At 35.1% G+C, this 22,996-nt stretch overlaps 2 protein-coding genes across 2 annotated transcripts; both read left to right on the plus strand.

Annotated features, from left to right (window-relative positions):
- On the plus strand, positions 9,022–12,140 carry LOC104760696 (polyadenylate-binding protein RBP47C). The gene is made up of 6 exons (XM_010483662.2): positions 9,022–9,520; positions 10,483–10,951; positions 11,128–11,186; positions 11,278–11,408; positions 11,510–11,606; positions 11,734–12,140. Exons 1-6 carry the CDS (start codon positions 9,143–9,145, stop codon positions 11,902–11,904), a joined length of 1,305 nt encoding a protein of 434 aa, XP_010481964.1. The 5' UTR covers positions 9,022–9,142; the 3' UTR covers positions 11,905–12,140.
- LOC104760697 lies at positions 17,780–21,061 on the plus strand. The gene is made up of 12 exons (XM_010483663.2): positions 17,780–18,057; positions 18,132–18,268; positions 18,601–18,684; positions 18,765–18,881; positions 18,950–19,187; positions 19,267–19,382; positions 19,477–19,799; positions 19,886–19,988; positions 20,070–20,126; positions 20,228–20,311; positions 20,419–20,535; positions 20,620–21,061. The coding sequence occupies exons 2-12, from the start codon at positions 18,158–18,160 to the stop codon at positions 20,917–20,919; spliced, it is 1,650 nt and encodes a 549-aa protein (XP_010481965.1). The 5' UTR covers positions 17,780–18,057; positions 18,132–18,157; the 3' UTR covers positions 20,920–21,061.

Raw genomic sequence — 22,996 nt, forward strand, 5'->3', positions numbered from 1 at the left:
AACATCAAGAGTCAAAAGAAGGATTCTTTTTACCGAAACAAAACAAATGTTTGGGCCTTATAGTGGGCTATGGACTAAGGAACAATTGTCTTTAGAGATAAAATAAACCCAATAGTATCTACAACCAAAATTTCAAAACAAAAAAAAATGTTACTATTGTTATAAAATAAGTGTTTAATTTTGTGGTGAATATAAATAATAAAGTTTAATTTTGTGGTGAATATAAATAATAGAGAGAAATTTTATACGCGCAGAAAGGTTGAGATACTGAGTAAAACAGAGACGAGGGAGAGAGATTTTACTTCTTCTATAATTGAAGTTTTTGTAAGTTATATTTGTATGTTACAATGAACGATTCATCGCTCAATTTATAGAGGTATAAAGAGAAGTTACAGTGCTTGCATAGTGACGATAGGCTCTACAAAATTTACGTAACATTTATCATATGCACGCATCCTTTTGTGACTTTGTGAGTTCCTCCTATTTTTGACTTTCGTAACACTCCCCCTTGGAGACCAGTGTCACTATGTCTCTTGCGTAATATCTTTTGTTGCCTCATTAAAAACTTTTCTAGGAAAACCCAATGAAAAAAACATTAGTAAAGTAAAAAGAGTACAACCTCGCAAGCTCCCCCTCGACTGATCAAGATTGCATCTTACAAGTCTTGTTGACGACGCATTCCAATGTTATGGACATGTTTCCTGAACATGGTCGTGGGTAATGACTTTGTGAAGAGATCTGCAGAATTCTCGGATGATCGAACATATCTTACTTCAATGTCTTTATTCTTCATGAGTTCTTGGGTGTACGAAAAGAACTTTGGAGGGATATCTTTGGTTCTATCACTTTTGATATACCCTTCCTTTGTTTGAGCAACACATGTAGCATTTTCTTCATATAAGATAGTTGGCTCTGTATTCTGATGAATTCCGCTACTTGATTTAATGTGTTGACTTATCGATCTTAGCCACATACATTCTCTACTTGCTTCATGAAGTGCGATAATTTCAGCATGATTCGAAGAAGTAGCTACGAGTGTCTGCTTTTGAGAACGCCATGATATAGCAGTGCCTCCAATCTTGAACACGTATCCTGTTTGTGAACGAGCTTTGTCTGGATATGATAGATATCCTGCATCTGCAAAACCAATCATTTGACCATTTAAATTGTTAGGATAAAATAATCCTAAGTCAATAGTCCCTTGAAGATAACTAAAGACATGTTTAATCCCATTCCAATGTCTTCGTGTAGGAGACGAACTAAATGTAGCCAAAAGATTAATTGAAAATGAAATATTAGGTCGAGTGCAATTTGCAAGATACATAAGGGCTCCAATTGCACTGAGATACGGTACTTCAGGACCAAGTATCTCTTCATTTTCATCAGGTGGTCGGAAAGGATCACTCTCAACATTTAATGATCTGACAACCATTGGAGTACTGAGAGGAGATGCCTTATCCATCTTAAAACCTTTTAACACTCTTTTAGTGTATGTGGATTGATGCACAAATATACCCTTTTGAGTATGCTCAATTTGTAGACCCAGACAAAATTTTGTCTGTCCGAGATCTTTCATCTCAAATTCCCCTTTTAAATAGTTTTTTTGCTTTCTGTATTTCTTGTTGAGTCCCGATTAAATTAAGATCATCAACATATACCGCAATTATCACAAATCCGGAGTTTGTTTTCTTGATGAAAACACATGGTCATAGAGGATCATTCACATAACCTTCTTTTGTTAAATGCTCACTGAGAAGATTATACCACATACGTCCAGACTGCTTTAATCCATATAACGATCTTTGCAACTTTATTGCACATAACTCTTTGGATTTAGCTTTTAATGCTTCTGGCATATTAAATCCATCACGAACTCTCATGTAGATATTAGTATCTAATGATCCATATAAATATGCTATAACGACATCCATGAGACGCATCTCTAGTTTTTCGCCAGCTGCTAGACTCATTAGAAATCTAAACGTTATTGCATCCATAACGAGGGAATATGTTTCCTCATTATCAATTCCAGGTCTTTGAGAAAATCCTTGAGCTACAAGACGAGCCTTATATCTCGTAATTTCATTTTTCTCATTTCGTTTTCTAACGAATACCCACTTGTATCCAACCGGTCTCACATTTTCAGGCGTGAGTACAATAGGTCCGAATACATTTCGTTTATTAAGCGAGTCAAGTTCGACTTGTATTGCATCTTTCCATTTTGTCCAGTCATGTCTTTTTTGACATTCATATACTGACTTTGGTTCTGGATCCTCACTTTCCTCATCTATTTCCCTTGAAACAAGGTACAAGAAAGTGTCATCAATATCATCGATTTTATTTCGATTCCATATCTTTCCATTATGGATATAGTTGATAGAAATCTCATGATTTTCTTCAGGCTCATGATGCTCAATACTTTCATTAGACTCATGATTCGTTTCTTCCAAAATGCTTTCTGCTATTTTGGGCATATCATGCTTTTAAGCTTCCTTTCGTTTTCTAGGATTTTTATCCTTAGAACCAACTGGCCTACCACACTTCAAACGTGTTCTAGACTCTCGTGTATAATCTGCTATTCCACGTTCCTGTGGTATTTCAATTCTAGCAGAAACAATTGCAGCTGGTATATATGATTTAGTTACCGTTTTGGTATCAGCAAATGCATCAGGAAGTTGATTTGCAATACTCTGCATATGCATGATTCGTCGAAATTCTATTTCAGACTTCTTTGTAGGAGGATAAAGGTGTAACAAAGATGGTACACACCATTTGATATCTTTTCATACTTGTTTATTTTCTCCCCTAGAACCGGGAAAACTTTCTCATCAAAATGACAATCATCAAAACATGCCGTAAAGACATCACCAGTCTGTGGTTCTAGGTATCTTATAATTGATGAAGAATCGCAACCAATATATATACCCAACCTTCTTTGTGGTCCCATCTTTGTACGTTGTGGAGGTGCTATAGGCACATATACCGCAAAACCAAAAATCCTTAGATGAGATATATTTGTTTCTCGACCAAATGCTAACTGCAAAGGGGAATACTTATGATATGCACTTGGTCTTATCCGAATAAGTGCTTCTGCATGCAAGATGGCATGTCCCCATACAGAGGTTGGAAATTTTGAACTCATGATCAATGGTCTTGCAATCAATTGCAGACGTTTAATTAATGATTACGCCAAACCATTTTGTGTATGAACATGAGCTACAGGATGTTCAACTTCAATTCCTATTACCATGAAATAATCATTAAATGCTTGGGATGTGAATTCACCAGCGTTGTCCAGTCTAACTCTCTTAATAGGATAATCGGAGAACTGAGCTCTAAATTTGATAATCTGAGTTAGAAATCTCGCAAATGTCAAATTTCGAGATGACAATAGACAAACATGTGACCATCTGCTAGATGGATCAATCAACACCATATAATAGTGGAATGGTCCACATGGTGGATTTATCGGTCCACATATATCACCTTGAATTCGTTCAAGGAACTTTGGTGATTCGTTATCAATTTTTGGTTGGTGATGGTGTTTTGATCAATTTTCCAAGAGAACACGCTTCACATGTCATTTTATTCCCCTGATATATCTCATTAGTTTTCAGTGAATGACCATGTGAGCTTTCTATAATTTTTCGCATCATCGTAGTGCCTGGGTGACCAAGGCGATCATGCCACAATGTGAAATCTTCTGGATTTGTTTTGATGATAAGATGCGATACTATTGCATCTATATAAGTACGATGCAAATCAGAAGGAAGTTCTGGAAATTTTTACAACACATGCCTTTTTCCAGATTTATTAGAAGTTATATACATACACTTCTTTCCATTCTCAGTGGCAGACTGAGTTTCATATCCTTGAAGGTATATGTCTTTGAAACTCAACAAATTTCTTTTAGAATTCGGAGAATATAAGGCATTCTTTATGGAAAACTCAGTTTCATTAGGCAATGCAAAGTTAGTTTTACCACTTCCTTCAATCAAGTATGTTGGACCTGATATTGTATTGACAATAATTTTTGTCGGTTTTAACTCAGAGAAAAATCTCTTATGTCTCAGAATAGTGTGTGTTGTTCCACTTTCTGGTATACAAATTTCTTTGATATTTTTCTTTGTAATTGTTTTGTTTGAATCTTCATCCATTTCTGTAATAAATATAAATATTAATAATAGAAATATATCTCATTTATAGAGAAACATATAATGATTATACATCATCTTATTTTTAGAAACAACATTATTTTAAAACAATTGAAATACATAATACTTATATAATGGCGTTACTGGAGACTACTAGTCTCACTACAAGCATTTCAGTTATCCGCATGAGCGGTCTCGTCGAACTCGTTCACGTCAGATGCATCGAGGTACGATGTACCCTCAAAATGCTTTGTGAGGTTCACTTCTTTCCCTTTTCCCTTTTGGGACTCTTTGAATAATTTGCAAAGATGTTCAGGGGTTCGACATACATGGGCCCAATGCCCTTTAGATCCACGTCGATAGCAGATGTTCTCACGCTTCTGTGCGTTACTTCCCTAGGATTCTTTTCCTTTAAGACTTTGTTCAGATTGAACCTATTTATATGACCTCTTGTTTTGTGGGTGAAAAGATCTTCCACGTCCGCGATTAAATCGGCGACCACGACCTCGATAGGTTTGACTTCCTTTCTTCCCGTAGGACGAGAGTTCTGGTTTTCGAGGAGAAGTTCATTATTCTTCTCCGCCAATATGAGAGTCATAATTAACTCAGAAAATCTCTTGTATCCGCAATTTCTATACATCTCTTGGAGAACTCGATGTTCTTTATGAAAAGTGAGGTAAGTCTTCTCGAGCATTTCAGCTTCGATAATAGGCTTACCATAATATTTTAATTGCGATACAATCCTCAGCATAGCAGAAATGTAATCCTCCACTTTTTCAAAGTCCTGGAATCTCAAGTTTTTCCAGTCCTCTAATGCATGAGGGAGAGTTATTTTTCTCTGGTTGTCAAACCGTGATTTTAAAGCTTGCCACAGCTCTGCAGGGTCTTTTATGTGTGCATAGTCATGCGTCACATTTTCATCGAGATGTTTTCTCAGGAATATTATTGTCTTGGCCTTATCTTTGGAACGCGACATATTTTCCAATTTTATGGTCTCCAACAATTCTTGCGACTCTAAATAGAGTTCCACGTCTGTTGTCCATGCTATGTAGTTTGCTCCAATAATTTTGAGAGCCAGAAACTTAAGCTTCTCAATGTTTGCCATTAGTTATTTCTAAACACAAAAGCGAATAAAAATTATTAGTAAGATAATTTTATTTATTTTAAAATGCACCATTTATATTAATAATGCAAGCGATTAAAAAAAAACACAAATGCATAGAAAAGTAAGCTGATGTTAATGGTAAATTCTTCGTGACTAAATTCTAGAACGAAGAGACCATAAATACAAGTAATAATTGCAATTAAACAAACAATTAAAATCAAGCTAATCATTTTCCAAAATGAAAACTTAAACAACTTTTTTTTATAGAGAATTTTATGAGGAGTGATGCGATTTTAGATGAATGAAAAGAGTGAAAATATGAGTGTATTTCTAGATTGAAAATTACTGTTCATAGCCGTTTGAAAAGTGTAAGATTTTTGAAAAAAAATTCTTTGTGACCGTTGGTGAAAAGTATTAATCATAAAATAAATCATAAATTGAACAATCAATCAGTTAAAATTTAGCAATTTCATAGATATGTTAATATACAGGTGGCTGAATCTCCTTATATATTAACCATAATATATATATATAATTTAACGGCAATATTATGGTGACGGAGTCATCCACATAAGAACAATAAATAAATTATGGTGACGGAGTCATCCACATTATCGGCGGCTGAGGCGTCCATTATTATGGTGCGTGAAGCAGCCATTACAATAATTACTTATAGGGGCGGAATAACTCTCACTATAGTAACAGATAAATAATGGTGTTTTGAACAACCACCGAAAAATATATATATATTTTTTAACGAGGCGAACGTACCGCCTGGTAGAATAACGTATATAGTATAATAACATACATATTATAAATATATAATTATAACCCACCATAGAGTGATCGTACTGATAACATGTTATAAAATAAGTGTTTAATTTTGTGGTGAATATAAATAATAGAGAGAAATTTTATACTCGCAGAAAGATTGAGATACTGAGTAAAAGAGAGATGAGGGAGAGAGATTTTATTTCTTCTATAATTGAAGTTTTTGTAAGTTATATTCGTATGTTACAATGAACGATTCATCGCTCAATTTATAGAGGTAAAAAGAGAAGTTACAGTGCTTACATAGTGACGATGGGCTCCACAAAATTTACCTTGCATTTATCAAATGCACTCATCCTTTTGTGACTTTGTGAGTTCTTCCTATTTTTGATTTTCCTAACAACTATCACTTAATTTCAAAATAATAATTTAAGACTAATGTTATCATTAATTTCTTTAAAAGCTTTCAGAAATATAGTGATAAAATATCCACTTTAGGTAAAATTATTAGGGGCATTTGCGAAAAAAACCATTTCTTCTATACCTTTTATATATACAAAATGACTAAATTTTAAACGCTAAACTCCAAATACTAAATCATACCCTTTAAAACTATACCATAAATATAAAATAGAGAATTTAAATCTAAAAAAAATAAAAGTTAATTTAACATATTGTAATTGTGTATAAAAGGGCAAAAATGAAAATAACCAAAAAAAGTGTTTTTTACAAAGAGTATCTATGAAAGGGTATCTCTAACAATTTGTCTATACTTTTTAAAAAATATTTTTAAGAAAAAATACATTTTCTTTTAGAATTAGTAATATATTTTATTATTTTCTTATAATAATAAATTGTATAATTTTCTTATAATAATCTTAATTTTTTGAAAACTGTTTTAGTTTTATGTGTTTTTTATTAAAATATCTTAGTGGATGGACATAGTACATTTCATGATCACGTGAAGTACCAACTAAGAATCTAAGATAATTTGAACTCATGCCCGGCCCGCCGCACATTCCTATGACACAAATGTATTGAGCCTCTATTTTTTTTTTTGAAAATTTTAGTAAAAAAGTTAGGCCCAACTAAACATTTACATTGCAAATATAGGCCTCATTTTCAAAAAATTTAAGATTTGGTCTCAAATTTTAATATTTATCTATCTATTATTCCAAAAATAGGCCTTTATTTTATGAACTCTTAAAATTTTGTTTTAAATTTTAAAATTTACCTTATAAAATTTATTTTAAAATGGTTACGTATTGGGCCTCATTTTTTGTTGTGCCGACACTGTTTGAACTTGCCATTACAATGTCCCTATTTTTTTGCTACCTAAAAAACTTACCACTCATCTTACAGGACAAATACAGAAGTTTTGTTGGTCTCGAGTAAGATGACCAGGCTAAATCAATATACGGGATTGGGTTTTAAAGATCTTTATCAGTTTAATATTGCTTTGCTAGCGAAGCAGGCTTGGAAGATGCTCCAAGAACCACAGTTTCTCCTTAGACGAGTCCTCCAAGCAAAGTATTTCTAAAAATCTGAATTGATGGATGCAAATTTGGGACATCGTTCTAGCCACGCCTGGAGAAGTATTTACCAAGGTATACAACTTATTAAACAAGGATTAAAGTGGAGAACAGGGGATGGCAATACTTTTAGGATATGGCGCGATCAATGGATTGACAATCCTCCTCACCTAGCTAGGAGTGTACACCAACACCAACAAGATCTCAACTCTCTAAAAGTGGCAGATATCATGACACCTAACTCATCACGATGGAGTTCAGAGAGACTTCAAGAGTTAATACATCCAGAACACAGCAGTCACATTCAAAAGATCAACCACACATCTCTAAGGTACCTGACACTCCAACTTGGATCTTTACAAAGAATGGACACTACAGTGTAAGGTCGGGTTACCACCTACTTACAAAACTAAGCTCAGAAGCTGATCCAATGGTTAAAAAAGTATGGAGCTCTTTGTGGTCTTTATATACTCTGCCGAAGATAAAACACTTTTGGTAGAGCAGGAACCATGTCGAACTAGGAAAGAATGCTTAAGTCACCTTGGAGTTCAGAGAAGTAGTCAAAGATTCCATCGGACTGTCAACCATAAATGACATGCGTGATTGACAGAGTAAATTGATTACGCATTGATAGACTTGTAGTAGTATAAATAAAAGGAAAGAAAAAATTGTAAGTGATCGAAAATTTTATCTCAATAAGAACTTTTAGTCACTTCGCGCATCATAATCAAAATAATAGTCTAACAGTTCGGAACTAAGACGGTGGTAAGCTCATCCGTCCCAAAAGTCACTCCTATAAGAGAAGATCTATCTCTGAACTCACAAAAAGCACTCCTTCAGATCAAGCATCTTGACTACCATCCAATTACCTTTTGTGGAGACTCAAAGGTTATATATACATATTTGGAAAATGTTCAAAAACAAAACTTTCTACTGGAAGGTATTGCATTAGTTCAATGATACTTGGAGGACATACTTGATTTGAGTGATAGTCTCCATCCGTTTAGATTTGTTGGTAGAAATTGCAATGTATTGGCTGATATATTAGCAAAAAAGGCTAGAATTAAGAATTCTTCTCTGGTTATCTGTTAGATTTGTTAATGTTGTAAAACTGATGTATTTATACCCTTTTACCATAGAAATGTTGGCCGACAAAAAAAAAACTTGGTTAGAGGTTACTTGGGCCATCATCCTAAGTGGTTCTTACCAATTCTAATTTCTAAACTAGCCTAATCTAAGCCGAATAATAATCAAACAAAACCGGTAGCACTTGGGATAAATTAGGATACTACACTACAAAACAGCAATAAGTATAAATCTTGAGGGCGAGTGAGCGCGTAAAAAGTGGAAATAGAACGTGCGTGGAATCTAATCGTACGGTCAAGATTAAACAAAAGATGAATCATCAATAAAATCCCTAATGTTTTTTAACATACACAAACCAAGTCATATAAACCTAAACTAGGGCAACACAAGAGTTTCAAAGCCGCGTCTTTGCACTTTTGCATTGAAACATATATAGCAAAAAAAAAAAACCCTAATTCCGCCACTATTCCAACCACACGGAAACCACCACAATAATGGCAGACACCACCACCAAGGTTCAATCTCCAGAAACAACAACCACGGTGGTTGATGACGAGAACCAACGGGTAACAACATCGCCGCCGCCACCACCACCACAACAACCACAATGGAAAGGGATGAGGTACCCTTCTCCTATGGTAATGCCACATCACATGATGTATGCTCCACCACCTTATCCTCCTTATCATCATCATCATCTTCACCCTCATCATCCGTTTCATCACCCGCATCATCATCACCACCATCATCAGTCTCGTGGTAACAAGCATCAGAATGCTTCGAATACTGAGAATAAGACTATTTGGGTTGGTGATTTGCTTCATTGGATGGATGAGAATTATCTTAATTCTGCCTTTTCTTCTTCTGGAGAGGTCTGGTTTCACTCTTTTTTTTATCTCTCGACTCTCTGTTACTAAAGTTGTTCAAAGTTTTGGTTTTTATGTGTTTTGACTTTTGTAATATTGATGTTAGTAATGTTTGGTTGCTTGCACTAGTTGGTTTAGTGTATCTTGATGTGTTTTCTCTGTCGGCCAGGTCTGGCTCTCTATTTACTTACCTTCCCAAAACCGTCTGTTACGAAAGCTATCTAAAGTTTTGGTTTTTATGTGTTGACTTTTGCTATATTGATGTTAGTAAAGCTTGGTTGCTACCACTACTGTTTGGTGTATCTTAGTTTGCTAAAGTTGTCTAATTCCTCAGGATCAAGTATGATTCTTTAATGAATTTGTTTTCATGAAAGTATCTAGTAAATTGTCTATGGTGTCACAGTATTTGTCTGAGTCTGATATGTTATTCAAGTGTTCGTTTTGATGTGTTGACTTTTGCAATTTTGATGTTTTTTGTAGCTTTTTTTAGAATACAATGTTGTTAGAGCTTGGTTGCTTCTACCAGTTTTCCTGTTTATCTTTGTCAGCATCAAAAGTATTTATCTTTGAAGGTTTTTGCTGCTGTAGTGTATACTGATATTGAAAGTGCCCAGTGAATAATGGCCTATTATGGTGTCACAGTACTCGAGTCTATCTTCCTTTCTAATTTTGTCTGAGTGTGATATGCTAATCGTATCTTCTTTTTGATGTGTTTGACTTTTGCAAGTTTGATGCTTTGGTAGCTTTGTTAGACTTCCACCTGTTTTCCTGTGTGTGTGTGTCTTTGTCAGCATAAGTATGACTCTTTGTTTTTGCTAATGTGAAGTATATTAAACCCGAAACTGTCCAGTGAATTGTTTATGGTGTCACAGAATTCGAGTTCATTTTCATTCTTTAATATGTAATGTTATCACTTGAAGCATGTTTTTTTTGGTTATTTTACATTGATCCTATTTTTTATGGTGTAGATTTCGTCGGTTAAGGTTATCCGCAATAAGCACCATGGTTTATCTGAAGGCTATGGGTTTGTGGAGTTTGTTTCCCACGATGTTGCGGAGAAGGTGTTGCAGGAATTCAATGGTGAAACTATGATAAATGCCGAGCAACCTTTCCGTTTAAACTGGGCTAGTTTTAGCACCGGTGAAAAGCGTTTAGAGAGTGGTCCTGATCTCTCGATTTTTGTGGGAGACTTAGCGCCAGAAGTCACTGATACTTTGTTGGAAAAACTATTTTCTGAGAAATATCCATCTGTCAAGAATGCAAAAGTTGTCATTGATGGCATCTCTGGTCGATCAAAGGGATATGGCTTTGTGAGATTTGGAGATGATAGTGAGAGGAGCAAAGCTATGTTGGAGATGAATGGCGTGAAGTGTTCTAGCCGCGCTATGCGAATTGGTCCTGCAACCCCTAGGAAGCCAAGTGGTTATCACCACCAAGGTATATTGTCTGATCTTTTATCTTTCCTTACCAAACCATGTGTTTTATATCTAATGGTTGTGTCCTGACTACTTGCATTTCATCTTTAATCAACAATTGCTTGTGACTTGTGAGGAACATGTTCTTGTTACTTCCAGTACCTTTCCAGTCTCTTAATATTTGTTTGGACTTTGCAGGTGGGTATATGTCGAATGGTGGCTTGCCCCGACATGATGGTGAATCATTGAACACAACAGTAATTATTTTTCCTTGGTTTCCCTGTTTTGTCTTGGTTGTGACTGTGGAAAGATGGGTATGATCTTCATCCTTGCATGTTTATATTGCAGATATTTGTTGGAGGACTTGATTCTAGTGTCACAGACGAAGATCTTAGACAACCTTTTGCTGCTTTTGGTGATATAGTCTCTGTCAAGATACCTATTGGCAGAGGATGTGGATTCATTCAGTTTGTGAACAGGTAAACATTTATGCAGCACTGAAGCTATGAATGTGGATGTTGACTCTCTATTCCTTGACATGTCACCTGATTTGATATTGGTACTTGACATTTTGTTGCAGAGAAAATGCAGAGGAGGCTTTAGAGAAATTAAATGGGTCTCTGATTGGTAAACAAACTGTTCGCCTTTCTTGGGGTCATAATACTGGCAAGAAACAGGTAACTCTGCTATATCCTTGTGTACTATTTTACATTGTTCGATAGTCATTTCGGTTTGGTTTGGTTTATATGATCCGACGTAGCTTCTTCTAATCTCTGACCAAAGATGTATTGGTGCTTTTTTCAGCCTAGAGGTGAGTATGCAGAGCATTGGGTTGACCACCCATACTATGGAGGACAATTTTACAATGGTTATGGATACATGGTACCGCCACATGTTGACCAGAGAATGTATGCTGCTGCACCTTATGGAGGTTATCCGGTTTACGGTGGTCATCAGCAACAACAAGTAAGCTGAGAAGAACAATAAAAGAAGTTAGTAGGTATGGAAGACAACAAGAATTGTCTTTCTTCTTCTCTCTCTCTCTATCCTCTCTCCTTGGTTTAGCTCCCTGGGCAATGAATTTTGATAAAACCATAGTGCTACTTAATTTTTATTTAGGGATTTTGATTGGATTGATTTATTCGATTTGATTCTCAGATGCTTATATTATGGAACTTTAAGTGGTCGATGATTGAGTTGTGGTTTGGTCATTTGATAAGTCCTGCTCTTTATATGTGGTTTCTCATACTAGTGAGTTAGAATAGTCTTGAACACGATTAGTTTATCATTAGGCTATAACACCAAAAACAAGGTAAGTGAAGACACCCATTTACTACTTACTGTAAATCGTGAGTGGTTGATTCAGAACTCAGAAGTGTTGTCTTTGAAGCCAACATGGATGGGGTTTCACATATCCTAAAAACACATAAGCGCCAGACATTTCCTGAAACGTGTGTAGCTTACTGCACCAAATGTTAGGTTTCAGAACCGTATCCTCTTTATTCTCTTCTACCAACACCTATTACATAAGATGCAGAACTATGACCAGATCCTAATCTGAAGCTTTCTCACGATCTCATGGCGATCAGATACGAAGGTCTCATCTCTCATGTCTGACACTTACGAGTTAGGACGACATACACAACATTAAGCATGAGGAAAAATACAAACATCTCTATAGCTACTTCTTAAGGTAGACATCCATAACAGCAAACCATCTGCGGCAATCGCAGTCTCCCTTTAGTCTTTACTCTGCCGGCCCAACTGCCACGTCAACATCGTATCAAAAGCTAAAGTCAAAAGGTGTTGATGTGAATCATGTAATTTTACTCATTATGTTACGTTGTATACATCTCAATACGAGAATCGCTTAGAACGAAGGGGCAGCTTCTCTGAGAATGTGCTAGTGTTTTGACCACTGAGTTTTGTTCAGAAGTGTTTTGTGTGCAAGAATGATAAAGCAATGATCCACTTCTGACTAATACAGAGTTGTAAAACAATAATTTAGAATGTTCTTTAGCTAAAACATTAAATTGAACATATATTAGTTATATCAAAGTTTGCATAAATAATTTGGTCGTTGTTATCAGTGCTTGGTCAAGATCTTATCTTGTGATGTCGATCGAGATAATACACACACCGATCCATGTTCCTAACATAAATATCATTGTATCTAGAAAATAAACAAAAATTAAATTGACACATAAGATTTGTTTTAACGACACACAAAAGCAGAAGAAACGAAAAGGTTTAAATCCACCGCACCACGTTCACTCATGATGGTTGAAACACATGCCCACACCACCCCTCATTATTTTCTGTACGGATCTATCGATCTCTCTTTCCCATAATACTTCTTTTTGTATTTAAACATATATCTACTAGTATTTTAATTTATAGTGCATGTGGTGTATATAGTAGTTAGATTACCAACATCTCAGTTCATAATATTATTCAACAGAGAGAAAAGTAACATTTAGTGGAAGAATTCTTTAAGCCAAAAGGAAACTGCCCGATTAGGTAGAAATGTATATAGTATAGTTGTGGTATCAATCATCAGTATCTAAAACAAAAGATCTTATTTGAGGTGTTGTTATGGTATGAACATAATTTTCAAAAGAGACAAGCTTATGTAATAGTCAAGACTCAAGAGTTTGGAACTAGTTTTACGTTTTAACGATGAGAAAATAATATTGTGGAGATTGTATTTAGGATGAATTAGGTGTATAACCAAAATCAATAATATAATTAAGAATATAGCACTATAATTGAAGAAATTTGAAGAATAGGATGAAGGGTATGCACAATTACTATTTTAGTGTTTTAAAGATAGGGATGATGGTGGTGACCGATGATGGTGGCCAGAGGTCAGCGACCGGTGATGGTGGCCAAAGACCGGAGTCTGGTGGCGGTGGCCGGAGTCCGGCGGCGGTGGCCGAAGTCCGGCGGTGGTGGCCGGATTCCGGCGGTGGTGGCCGGATTCCGGCGGTGGTGCCCAGAGTCCGGCGGCGATGGTCGGAGAGGTGATGGTCGCCGGCGGTCCGGAAGTGGTGATAGAGGTAGGGAATGGTGGTTGTAAGGGGTGGGGATGGTGGTGGTAGGGGGGGGGGATAGGGGTGGTGGATGGTAGTGATAAGGATAAAATGGTATATATTGTAGTTTATTTAGAGTATATTACCTTATTATCGTTAGAATAGTTAGTTATTGAAATATAGTTTTTTTGTTGGTTATAGAGTGTAATTCCCCTTGTATTTAATGATCCGTTTAACAAAAAACAAAAAAAAAAGTCCGCGTGAAAGAAGCTTCTACCGGTGGTTTCCATTTATGATGATGCTTCGCTTTTGTTCTCCACGTCACACATGTGTCTTAAAATACAAAATTCTTTCACGCTTCCACAAAACAAAGGAGCGCAAGGAACAAAATCACTGGCATCCTTAACCAACTTGGAGTCTGGGTTAAACAGAAGAAGGAATAAAAAAAAGTGGTGGTGGAGTATTTTATCAATCTCTTTTCATCCTCGAATGCGAGTGACTCAGAAGAGGAGGTCAAACGAGTTTTGTTCTTCTTGAATCCAGGAAAAGCTCTAGGTCCATATTGGATGACTACTTTGTTCTTCCAAATTTTTAGGAAACCATAAAAGGCGATCTCACTAAGATGGTGAAGAATTTGTTTAGCGCTGGAATCTTTGATGGCAAGCTAAATGAAACAAATATATGCTTAATCCCGAAAGGAGAACGACCTCGTGAAATGTTAAAATTTCGCCCAATTAGTCTGTGTAACATGAGCTATAAGGTGATTTCAAATATTTTCAGTTTACGACTCAAGAGGTTTTTGCCAAAACTTATCTCCGATAGTCATCTGCCTTCGTGGCAGGAAGATTAATTACAGATAATATCCTCATTGCTCAAGAAAATTTTCATGCCCTCCGAACCAACCAGGCCAACCGGAAAAAATTTATGGCAATCAAGACGGACATGACTAAATCTTATGATATGGTGGAATGGAACTTCCTAAGAGCTTTGATGGAAAAAATGGGATTTGATCAAAAATGGGTGGGTTGGATAATGCAATGCATTAGTTCTTTATCCTACCGTATTTTGATCAATGGAGATCCCAAGGGAAGGATTCGGCCGACACGGGGGATTCGCCAAGGAGACCCAATCTCCCCATATCTATTCATACTTTGTACAGAGTCGCTAATCGCTCAGATTAAGAATGCTGAAAAGGAGGGGAAGATACAAGGATTATGCATTTCGAACGTAAGCCCAAGGGTGTTCCACTTAATTTTTGCAGATGACAGTTTATTCTTCTGTAGAGCCGATCCTCATCAATGCAAGGCAATTATCGATATAATCCGCTTTTATGGCGAGACATCTAGACAAGAAATTTACTTCTCCAAATCCTCCATCATGTTTAGAATCGTGGTTCTGCCCCATATACGTCAAAAGATCAAATCTATTGTTGGGATAGCACAAGAAGGAGGCATGGGTACATACTTGGGTCTCTCCGAGAAGATTCATGGGTCAAAGGCAAAAGTCTTTGCATTTGTGAGGGATAAACTCCATAAAAGGGTAAACTTATGGACCTTAAAATTCCTGTCTAAAAGAGGCAAGGAAGCCCTGATAAAATCAATGGCGCAAGCAATTCCGACATACATAATGTCGTGTTTTCTCTTACCAAAAGCTAAATGCTCAAAGTTAAGTAGCGCCATAGCCGATTTCTGGTGGAGCAAGAAAGCAAATAGTAAATGACTACACTGGATCTCATGGGAGCAATTGTGTACTAAACTAGCGGAAGGTGGGCTAGGCTTCCGAACACTAGAAGAATTTAATCTTGCTTTGTTGGATTGCGTCTATCGGTAACAGAATCCTGCATATGGGGATAAAGGGATCGCGTAGGAGCCTATCCCCTTTACATGCAGAGCTAGACACCCTTATTTGGGCTATGGAGTGCTTGGTAGCGTTTGACTTTGATGATGTATCTTTTGCTACAGATTGTTCAGACCTCCTAAGAATGACGTCTAATATCGAGGATTGACCGATCTTTTCATCAGAATTGAAGGATTTTACTCACTTGAGAGATAGATTTGCTAAGTTTAGTATTAGATATATTCCTAGAGAGGATAAGTTTTGTGCCAAGAGCACAAGGTTTCTGTTTTTCCCATGTAAGCTCGTCGGTTCCTAACTGGCTCTATCTTGAAGAGAGTCATCTCCGATAACTTAATATATGGGGTTTGACTATAAAAAAATACTAGTATTTTAATTTATAGTGCATGTGGTGTATATAGTAGTTAGATTACCAACATCTCAGTTCATAATATTATTCAACAGAGAGAAAAGTAACATTTAGTGGAAGAATTCTTTAAGCGAAAAGGAAACTGTCCGATTAGGTAGAAATGTATATAGTATAGTTGTGGTATCAATCATCAATATCTAAAACAAAAGATCTTATTTGAGGTGTTGTTATGGTATGAACATAATTTTCAAAAGAGACAAGCTTATGTAATAGTCAAGACTCAAGAGTTTGGAACTAGTTTTACGTTTTAACGATGAGAAAATAATATTGTGGAGATTGTATTTAATGATCCTTTTAACAAAAAACAAAAAATAAATGTTCGCGTGAATGAAGCTTTTAGCGGCGGTTTCCATTTATGATGATGCTTCGCTTTTGTTCTCCACGTCACACATGTCTTATAATTGTGTCAAAGTCGTGTTCAACCATTGTTGTGTTCACTTCATCTTAACAACACCTCAAACACCTTACTCTCTCTTTTGCCGGTTAGTTCATCCCAAACCAGTTTCGAATCTATTCTACCAAAAGATTGACTTAAGCTAAACCATTAATCCACATCGACTTTTCTTTTGTCATTATCTATTTACGTAACGGCCAAAAATATCACATAATCACTTTGACACAGTGATTTTTGTTTCTTTTTGTGGGGGGGGGGGGGGTCGAAATCAACAAAAACCTGTGATTATCAAACCATAAATGTAGTTTAAAACAATTAGTACTTTTACAATATTAATTTTCTAAAAATGCAATGCTAACGTGTATAAGAGAATCTATAGTTACCAATTATAATACGATTCTTTTTCTTTAACAGCCAATAATCTCCTAATCGCCTTAATGAAAATGTGATTACCTACCAATCAAACCATAATTATTTTATTGGTATTGCAGAGTATTTACATAACAATTTGCTTTTGTTTATAACAAAAAATGTTACTCCATTTTACAACTTTATCTTTATTTCATAATTATTTTCCGCATATTTTGAAATAAAATCNGGGGGGGGGGGGGGGGGGGGGGTCAAATCAACAAAACTGTGATTATCAAACCATAAATGTAGTTTAAAACAATTAGTACTTTTACAATATTAATTTTCTAAAAATGCAATGCTAACGTGTATAAGAGAATCTATAGTTACCAATTATAATACGATTCTTTTTCTTTAACAGCCAATAATCTCCTAATCGCCTTAATGAAAATGTGATTACCTACCAATCAAACCATAATTATTTTATTGGTATTGCAGAGTATTTACATAACAATTTGCTTTTGTTTATAACAAAAAATGTTACTCCATTTTACAACTTTATCTTTATTTCATAATTATTTTCCGCATATTTTGAAATAAAATCCAGCGTATAAGTTCCCCTAATGTTAATTTATTCTCATCTCAATGTTAATCTAACTCTCAACTTCTTAATAAGTAGAGGGGAAACAGTATTTTTAGTATACTGATAAAAAACAATTTAAAGATGTCATTTCATAAGGACAAGAAAACAATTTAACAATAAAAAAAATGAAGATGACCGACCGTTTCATTCACCGCTCCTTTCGATATCCCTCACTTATTTTTTATTTTTTTTGGGCTCTCATAATAAACAAATCAGGAAAAAAAACGCACCGAAGCTGAAGACGAAACATCACCAAATCTTCATCGTCTGGTCTTGTCTCCATCTAAAAAACTATTTATACACTTCTCTCTACATAACATAACGAAGGTGATTCAACGTTCCAGCTGTACCATTCTGTAATTTTAAAACTTTTCAAATTCAGAATGATCATCATCACACTACCTCGCTGATCCGCAAAACCCGTAATTCACAATTTCTTCTTCATAAGGTAATTTTGAATTGTGGTTTAATGTTCTTTCTCCTATCTCTGTGATTAATTTGTTTCAATTTTGGAATCTACAGAATTTTGTTTTTATTAGGAGACGAAGATGATGATGAGTAGCACCAGCAGCAGCAACAACAGCAGCAGTACTACTAGTAGTAGTAGTAGTAGTTATACAAGAGGCCGAACAAATCACTCATCTGCAAATACGAAAATTGTGAGTGAGGAATCTCAATCGTTTTGATCCATTTTTTTTTTTGTCGTCTTGGTGTAATTTAATTGTTAGATTCAAACAAAACGTGAATCTAGATTTTTGTTTTGTTTTGTTTTTGTTATGATCTTGAAAGTGAATCTTGGAAAAATGAAGTTCTTGAGGTTCTTTTATGGAATCCTATGCAATCTCCGTGGACTTTTCATTTTTATATTATAGAATTTTCAAGTTTTTTATCTAAGAGTTTATGTCTCGTTTGTTTTTGATATTGTCAAGAAATTTAGATCCATTAGTATGCTGTGAAATTGGTCTGACCATGAGCTCTTTGATTGATGCAGGGGAAGAAATTAAAAGGTGGTGACATTGGTGTTGTAAACCGAAAGGCCTTAAATCGAGAGAAGATAATTGCTCTGCAACAAGATGTAACCGCTTTTTCGAGTTTTTGTTTTCAGTTATGATCAGTCAAAACACTCAGTTTATAGATTTTGTTTGGTTTTAAAAGGTTGAAAAGCTGAGGAAGAAGCTGAGACTTGAAGAGAACATTCACCGAGCAATGGAAAGAGGATTTAACAGACCTCTTGGAGCACTTCCTCGTCTTCCTCCGTTTCTACCTCCACCGGTTAGTGCTCACAAACATAGCGCATTTCTTTTCCAGCTAAATCTTGATTTTTGGTTTTATTCTTGTAGATTTTGGAGTTACTTGCGGAAGTGGCTGTACTCGAAGAGGAAATGGTTCGGTTAGAAGAACATATTGTGCATTGTAGACAAGAATTGTATCAAGAAGGAGCTTCTACATCTTCACTGATAGCAAACTTAAAATGCTCGGCTGATTTGCCTAAGCATTGGCAGAACAAATCCAAGTCAGCTTCCAGTAATGCTATTGATTCAGAATCACCTCTTTCGCGGGAACCGTGTTCTGTTTCAGGTGAGCTTATAGGGTTCTACGTCAGGTGTCTTGGTGTAATTTAGACTGATATATGATGAAGCTAGTGTTTTCTTTTCAGAGAGGCGTAGGGGTAAAGAGAACAAGTTGAGTGCTAATTCTATCAAAACACCGGTGAAGATTATGTCAGCTGCTTATACACAATTGAATAAGAGTTTAGATGCTAAGAAATTAGAGGTAACATACATAACAATAGTCTCCATCTTTGCATTGTTTTTTTTTCTTTTTCTTATTTGCAAATAAAGATTTCAGTTTACTTACATTAATACAGCAAGAAAGTCATAGGCATTACAAAACAAGTGCAGAGATGAGGTCTTATGGTGGTACTGACGATCCAAATAACATTTCGGAGGAGCTAGTTAAATGTTTGTCTAACATTTTCATGAGAATGGGCTCAGTAAAGAAAGCCGCGGTTACAAAATCTCAAGAAAACAATAAAGATACTACATTCAGGGATCCTTATGGAACTTGCACCAGCTTTAAAAGAAGAGATATTGGTCCATATAAGTATTTTAATGATGTTGAGGCAGCTTCAGTAAAACGAAATAGAATAACGTCGTCAAGTTCCTCTTTGTTTCTCATCCGACAACTGAAGTAAGCACGGTTTGAAAAATCCTACTCTAGAAATGACAGTTTCTTTAGTTGATTTTGTGTGTTCATGGATTCTTTTTTCTTTTCAGACGTTTGCTTGGAAGACTTTCTTCAGTCAACTTGCAGAAACTTAATCATCAGCAGGAGAAGTTAGCTTTCTGGATTAACATTTATAACAGCTGCATGATGAATGTAAGCACTAACCAATATCTATATGAAAATGTTACATTATCTTGAGGTTATTAACTAAGTATTACAGTATTGAAACATTAGGGTTTCCTTGAACATGGAATACCAGAGAGCCCTGATATGGTGTCACTAATGCGAAAGGTATGCCTAAGATTATAATTTTTCTACATGGAAAATGAAAAGATAACAAAACAAGTAAAAGGATCAGTGTTTCTAATTGAGATGGTCCCTTGTGTTTGTAGGCGACTATAAATGTGGGAGGCCACTCTCTCAACGCATTCACGATCGAGCACTTCATCCTACGCTTACCTTACCACTCAAAATATGTAAACTCTTTGTTCGCTGGTCCTTTTCCTTTCTCTAGCTAGAGTTGTCATTATAATAATCTATTATTGATGTTTTTGCTTATACTTTTCTTGGCTTGACCTACCAGATTTCCCCTAAGAGTTCAAAGAAAAATGAAATGGCAGCGAGGACTAAATTTGGATTGGAATTGTCAGAGCCACTTGTTACATTTGCTCTCTCATGTGGTAGTTGGTCCTCACCCGCTGTAAGTATATATATTTCTATCATATTACTATACTTCTTAATATGTTCCAAAACTAAATGACGACTGAGGTGAAATGTAATGAAGGTACGGGTGTACACTGCTGGTAAAGTAGAGGATGAATTGGAGGTGGCGAAAAGAGAGTATTTGGAAGCATCGGTGGGGATATCCGTGGCGAAAATGGGGATACCAAAACTGATGGATTGGTATAGTCATGACTTTGCAAAGGACACTGGATCATTGCTTGATTGGATTTTCCTTCAGTTGCCTACTGAGTTGAGAAAAGATGCTCTCAACTGTCTTCAGCAAGGGATGTCTCTACCCCCTTCTACTCTTGTCCATATTGTCCCTTATGACTTCACTTTTAGATACCTTTTTGCCATCTGAAAATATTTGTTTCTTAAGGGGGTTTGTTTTCTCTCTTTTAGTAGTCTTTAGATTCTTGTTTACGTTGACAGAAAATGTACATCGTTATAGTGTTTGGTTTAACAAATAAGGAGAAATTGAAATTATAGTGTTCGGTTTAGTTTTGTGCTCGTTTCCTATCCAAATCATTTGTAAGCTAGTTAGATAGATGGCAAGAAATGAAAAATTAATTAAGTAAATGGAAATTGCAAGAGTTGTCATTAGATTTTTTTTTTAAAAAAGCAAAAATGTACCAACTTATGATATGAGTCAAAATGTAACATGTTAATTAGTTTTTGCATGAGCTTATGAAAATATATTCATTTGGTATTTACATATGTGCGAGTACAGCACACAATTGATTTACGGAATTTAACAAGGGAATCAAGAAAGCGAATTTCTTTAATGATGACTTAAGCTCAAAGATTATAAGAACATTCTAACAATCTTGAGAGTAAGTTTAAATTTTTTTCTCGGAATTGTGGAGGTTGTCTACGTCTCAAACCATTCGTAGTTTATGTTACCAAATAGGTGTTTAGGTCTTCGTCAAATTCTCCATGAGAAATTCCCCTGATCTTCAAAGAGGCGTCTCTCTATTTATATGAAGAGATAGTCATTCTAAAATATGTTTGATTTCCATATTTCTAAGGGATAATATGTTCTTTTTACGATTTGTTGTATATTCTCTCGGATTCGATCTCATCTTTTCTCTTTGTTAGGTCAGTGCCGAACTCATCAGACTTACATCTTTGGGTCACAGTTCATAGATTATTCGGTGTATTTTTCGTTTAAGCTGGATTAAACGGAGTGGAGTAAAACAGTACCTATACAACATAACATCAATATATAACTCGTTAGATAATTATATAGACTTCAAAATATTAATGCTATAATTATGTGGCGTAAGTAGACATCTTTATTATTAAGTAGGTGTCAACATAGAAAAACAAGAAACATATGTTATTTTATAAAATCCATTTGTGAAAATTAACTTAAACAAGTATTGTATTAATTTTTCTATATTTTCTTCACTTTTCTCAAGTGAAAAAGTACAGTATTAGCCTTCATTTATCATTGGAGCTCATACCGTCGCACATCTGGCACGCAGTGAAATGACCTTGCTTATATGGGCCGTTTCTGTTACCGCATTGGCTAAACAGGGTGAAATGCTATTTTAATCCCCCGATTTGTACTTATAAGTTATAACTAACGTCATTAATTTGTCTAGTTTATCTCATAGTGACATAATAACATAGGATAGGATGTAATGAAACATGTACAAATAAGTTATTAATAAAAAGTATATATACGTAAATAGTTAAGCATATCCTACTATATTAATTGAGAAGTACAAATATGAATGTAAACTTAAAATGTGTAAAACATTACATTCAATTACCATTAGAAAAAATTAATTGAAATTAATTAATAAAACTAATTAATTAAAAATAAATAACGGTGACAGATCAAAATAAAAAACTCTAGAAAAATAAAAAAAATCTATTCAAATCAAAACTAATTTGTACTTGAAAAAATAAAAAATGAAATAAAAAAATTAACTACTAAGATTTTTTAAAAATACAAATAATTATTAGTTAAAAAATATTATTTTCTCTCTCTGATAAAATTATGGACGAAAATTACTAAATAATTTTTAAAAAAAATATAAACTAATCAGAATTTCAAAAAGTAAGGTTTTATATCCAAGTAGACAATAAAATTATTTTTAATAACTAAATTTCAAAGATTTTATTAAGATTTCAAATTATCATTCTCCTATCATCGTTCTTTTATTTAATTTACAAATTAATTGGAATTAAATAATTCGCAATCGTAATCATCAATGTCTAGTTCTCGGTGAAGGTTCGTGTAAGTTTCCCAACTAATCTTATCGTTGTTCTTGGAATCTGAGACAACTACCATTTTTATTGACAATTCGCCGCCAGTGTAACCCTGCCTACTCAAAAAAATTCCATAGTTGGTTTGATACGAGAAACATCAAATCCATGTGGAAGTGATGCGTTTTCGTAATCCCACCAGCATCTCACTCTTCTGTTTG

Source organism: Camelina sativa, chromosome 18, assembly GCF_000633955.1.
Source record: "Camelina sativa cultivar DH55 chromosome 18, Cs, whole genome shotgun sequence".
NCBI lineage: Eukaryota > Viridiplantae > Streptophyta > Magnoliopsida > Brassicales > Brassicaceae > Camelina > Camelina sativa.

What these genes read in the sequence shown, in the direction of transcription:
- LOC104760696 (XM_010483662.2), top strand. Translation starts at nt 9,143, where the DNA reads ATGGCAGACACCACCACCAAGGTTCAATCTCCAGAAACAACAACCACG. An exon ending in GTGAATCATTGAACACAACA is followed by an intron (nt 11,187 to 11,277) that starts GTAATTATTTTT and finishes TTTATATTGCAG; the next exon opens with ATATTTGTTGGAGGACTTGA. An exon ending in ATAATACTGGCAAGAAACAG is followed by an intron (nt 11,607 to 11,733) that starts GTAACTCTGCTA and finishes TGCTTTTTTCAG; the next exon opens with CCTAGAGGTGAGTATGCAGA.
- LOC104760697 (XM_010483663.2), top strand. Translation starts at nt 18,158, where the DNA reads ATGATGATGAGTAGCACCAGCAGCAGCAACAACAGCAGCAGTACTACT. An exon ending in GGAACCGTGTTCTGTTTCAG is followed by an intron (nt 19,188 to 19,266) that starts GTGAGCTTATAG and finishes TTTTCTTTTCAG; the next exon opens with AGAGGCGTAGGGGTAAAGAG. An exon ending in ATAACAGCTGCATGATGAAT is followed by an intron (nt 19,989 to 20,069) that starts GTAAGCACTAAC and finishes TTGAAACATTAG; the next exon opens with GGTTTCCTTGAACATGGAAT.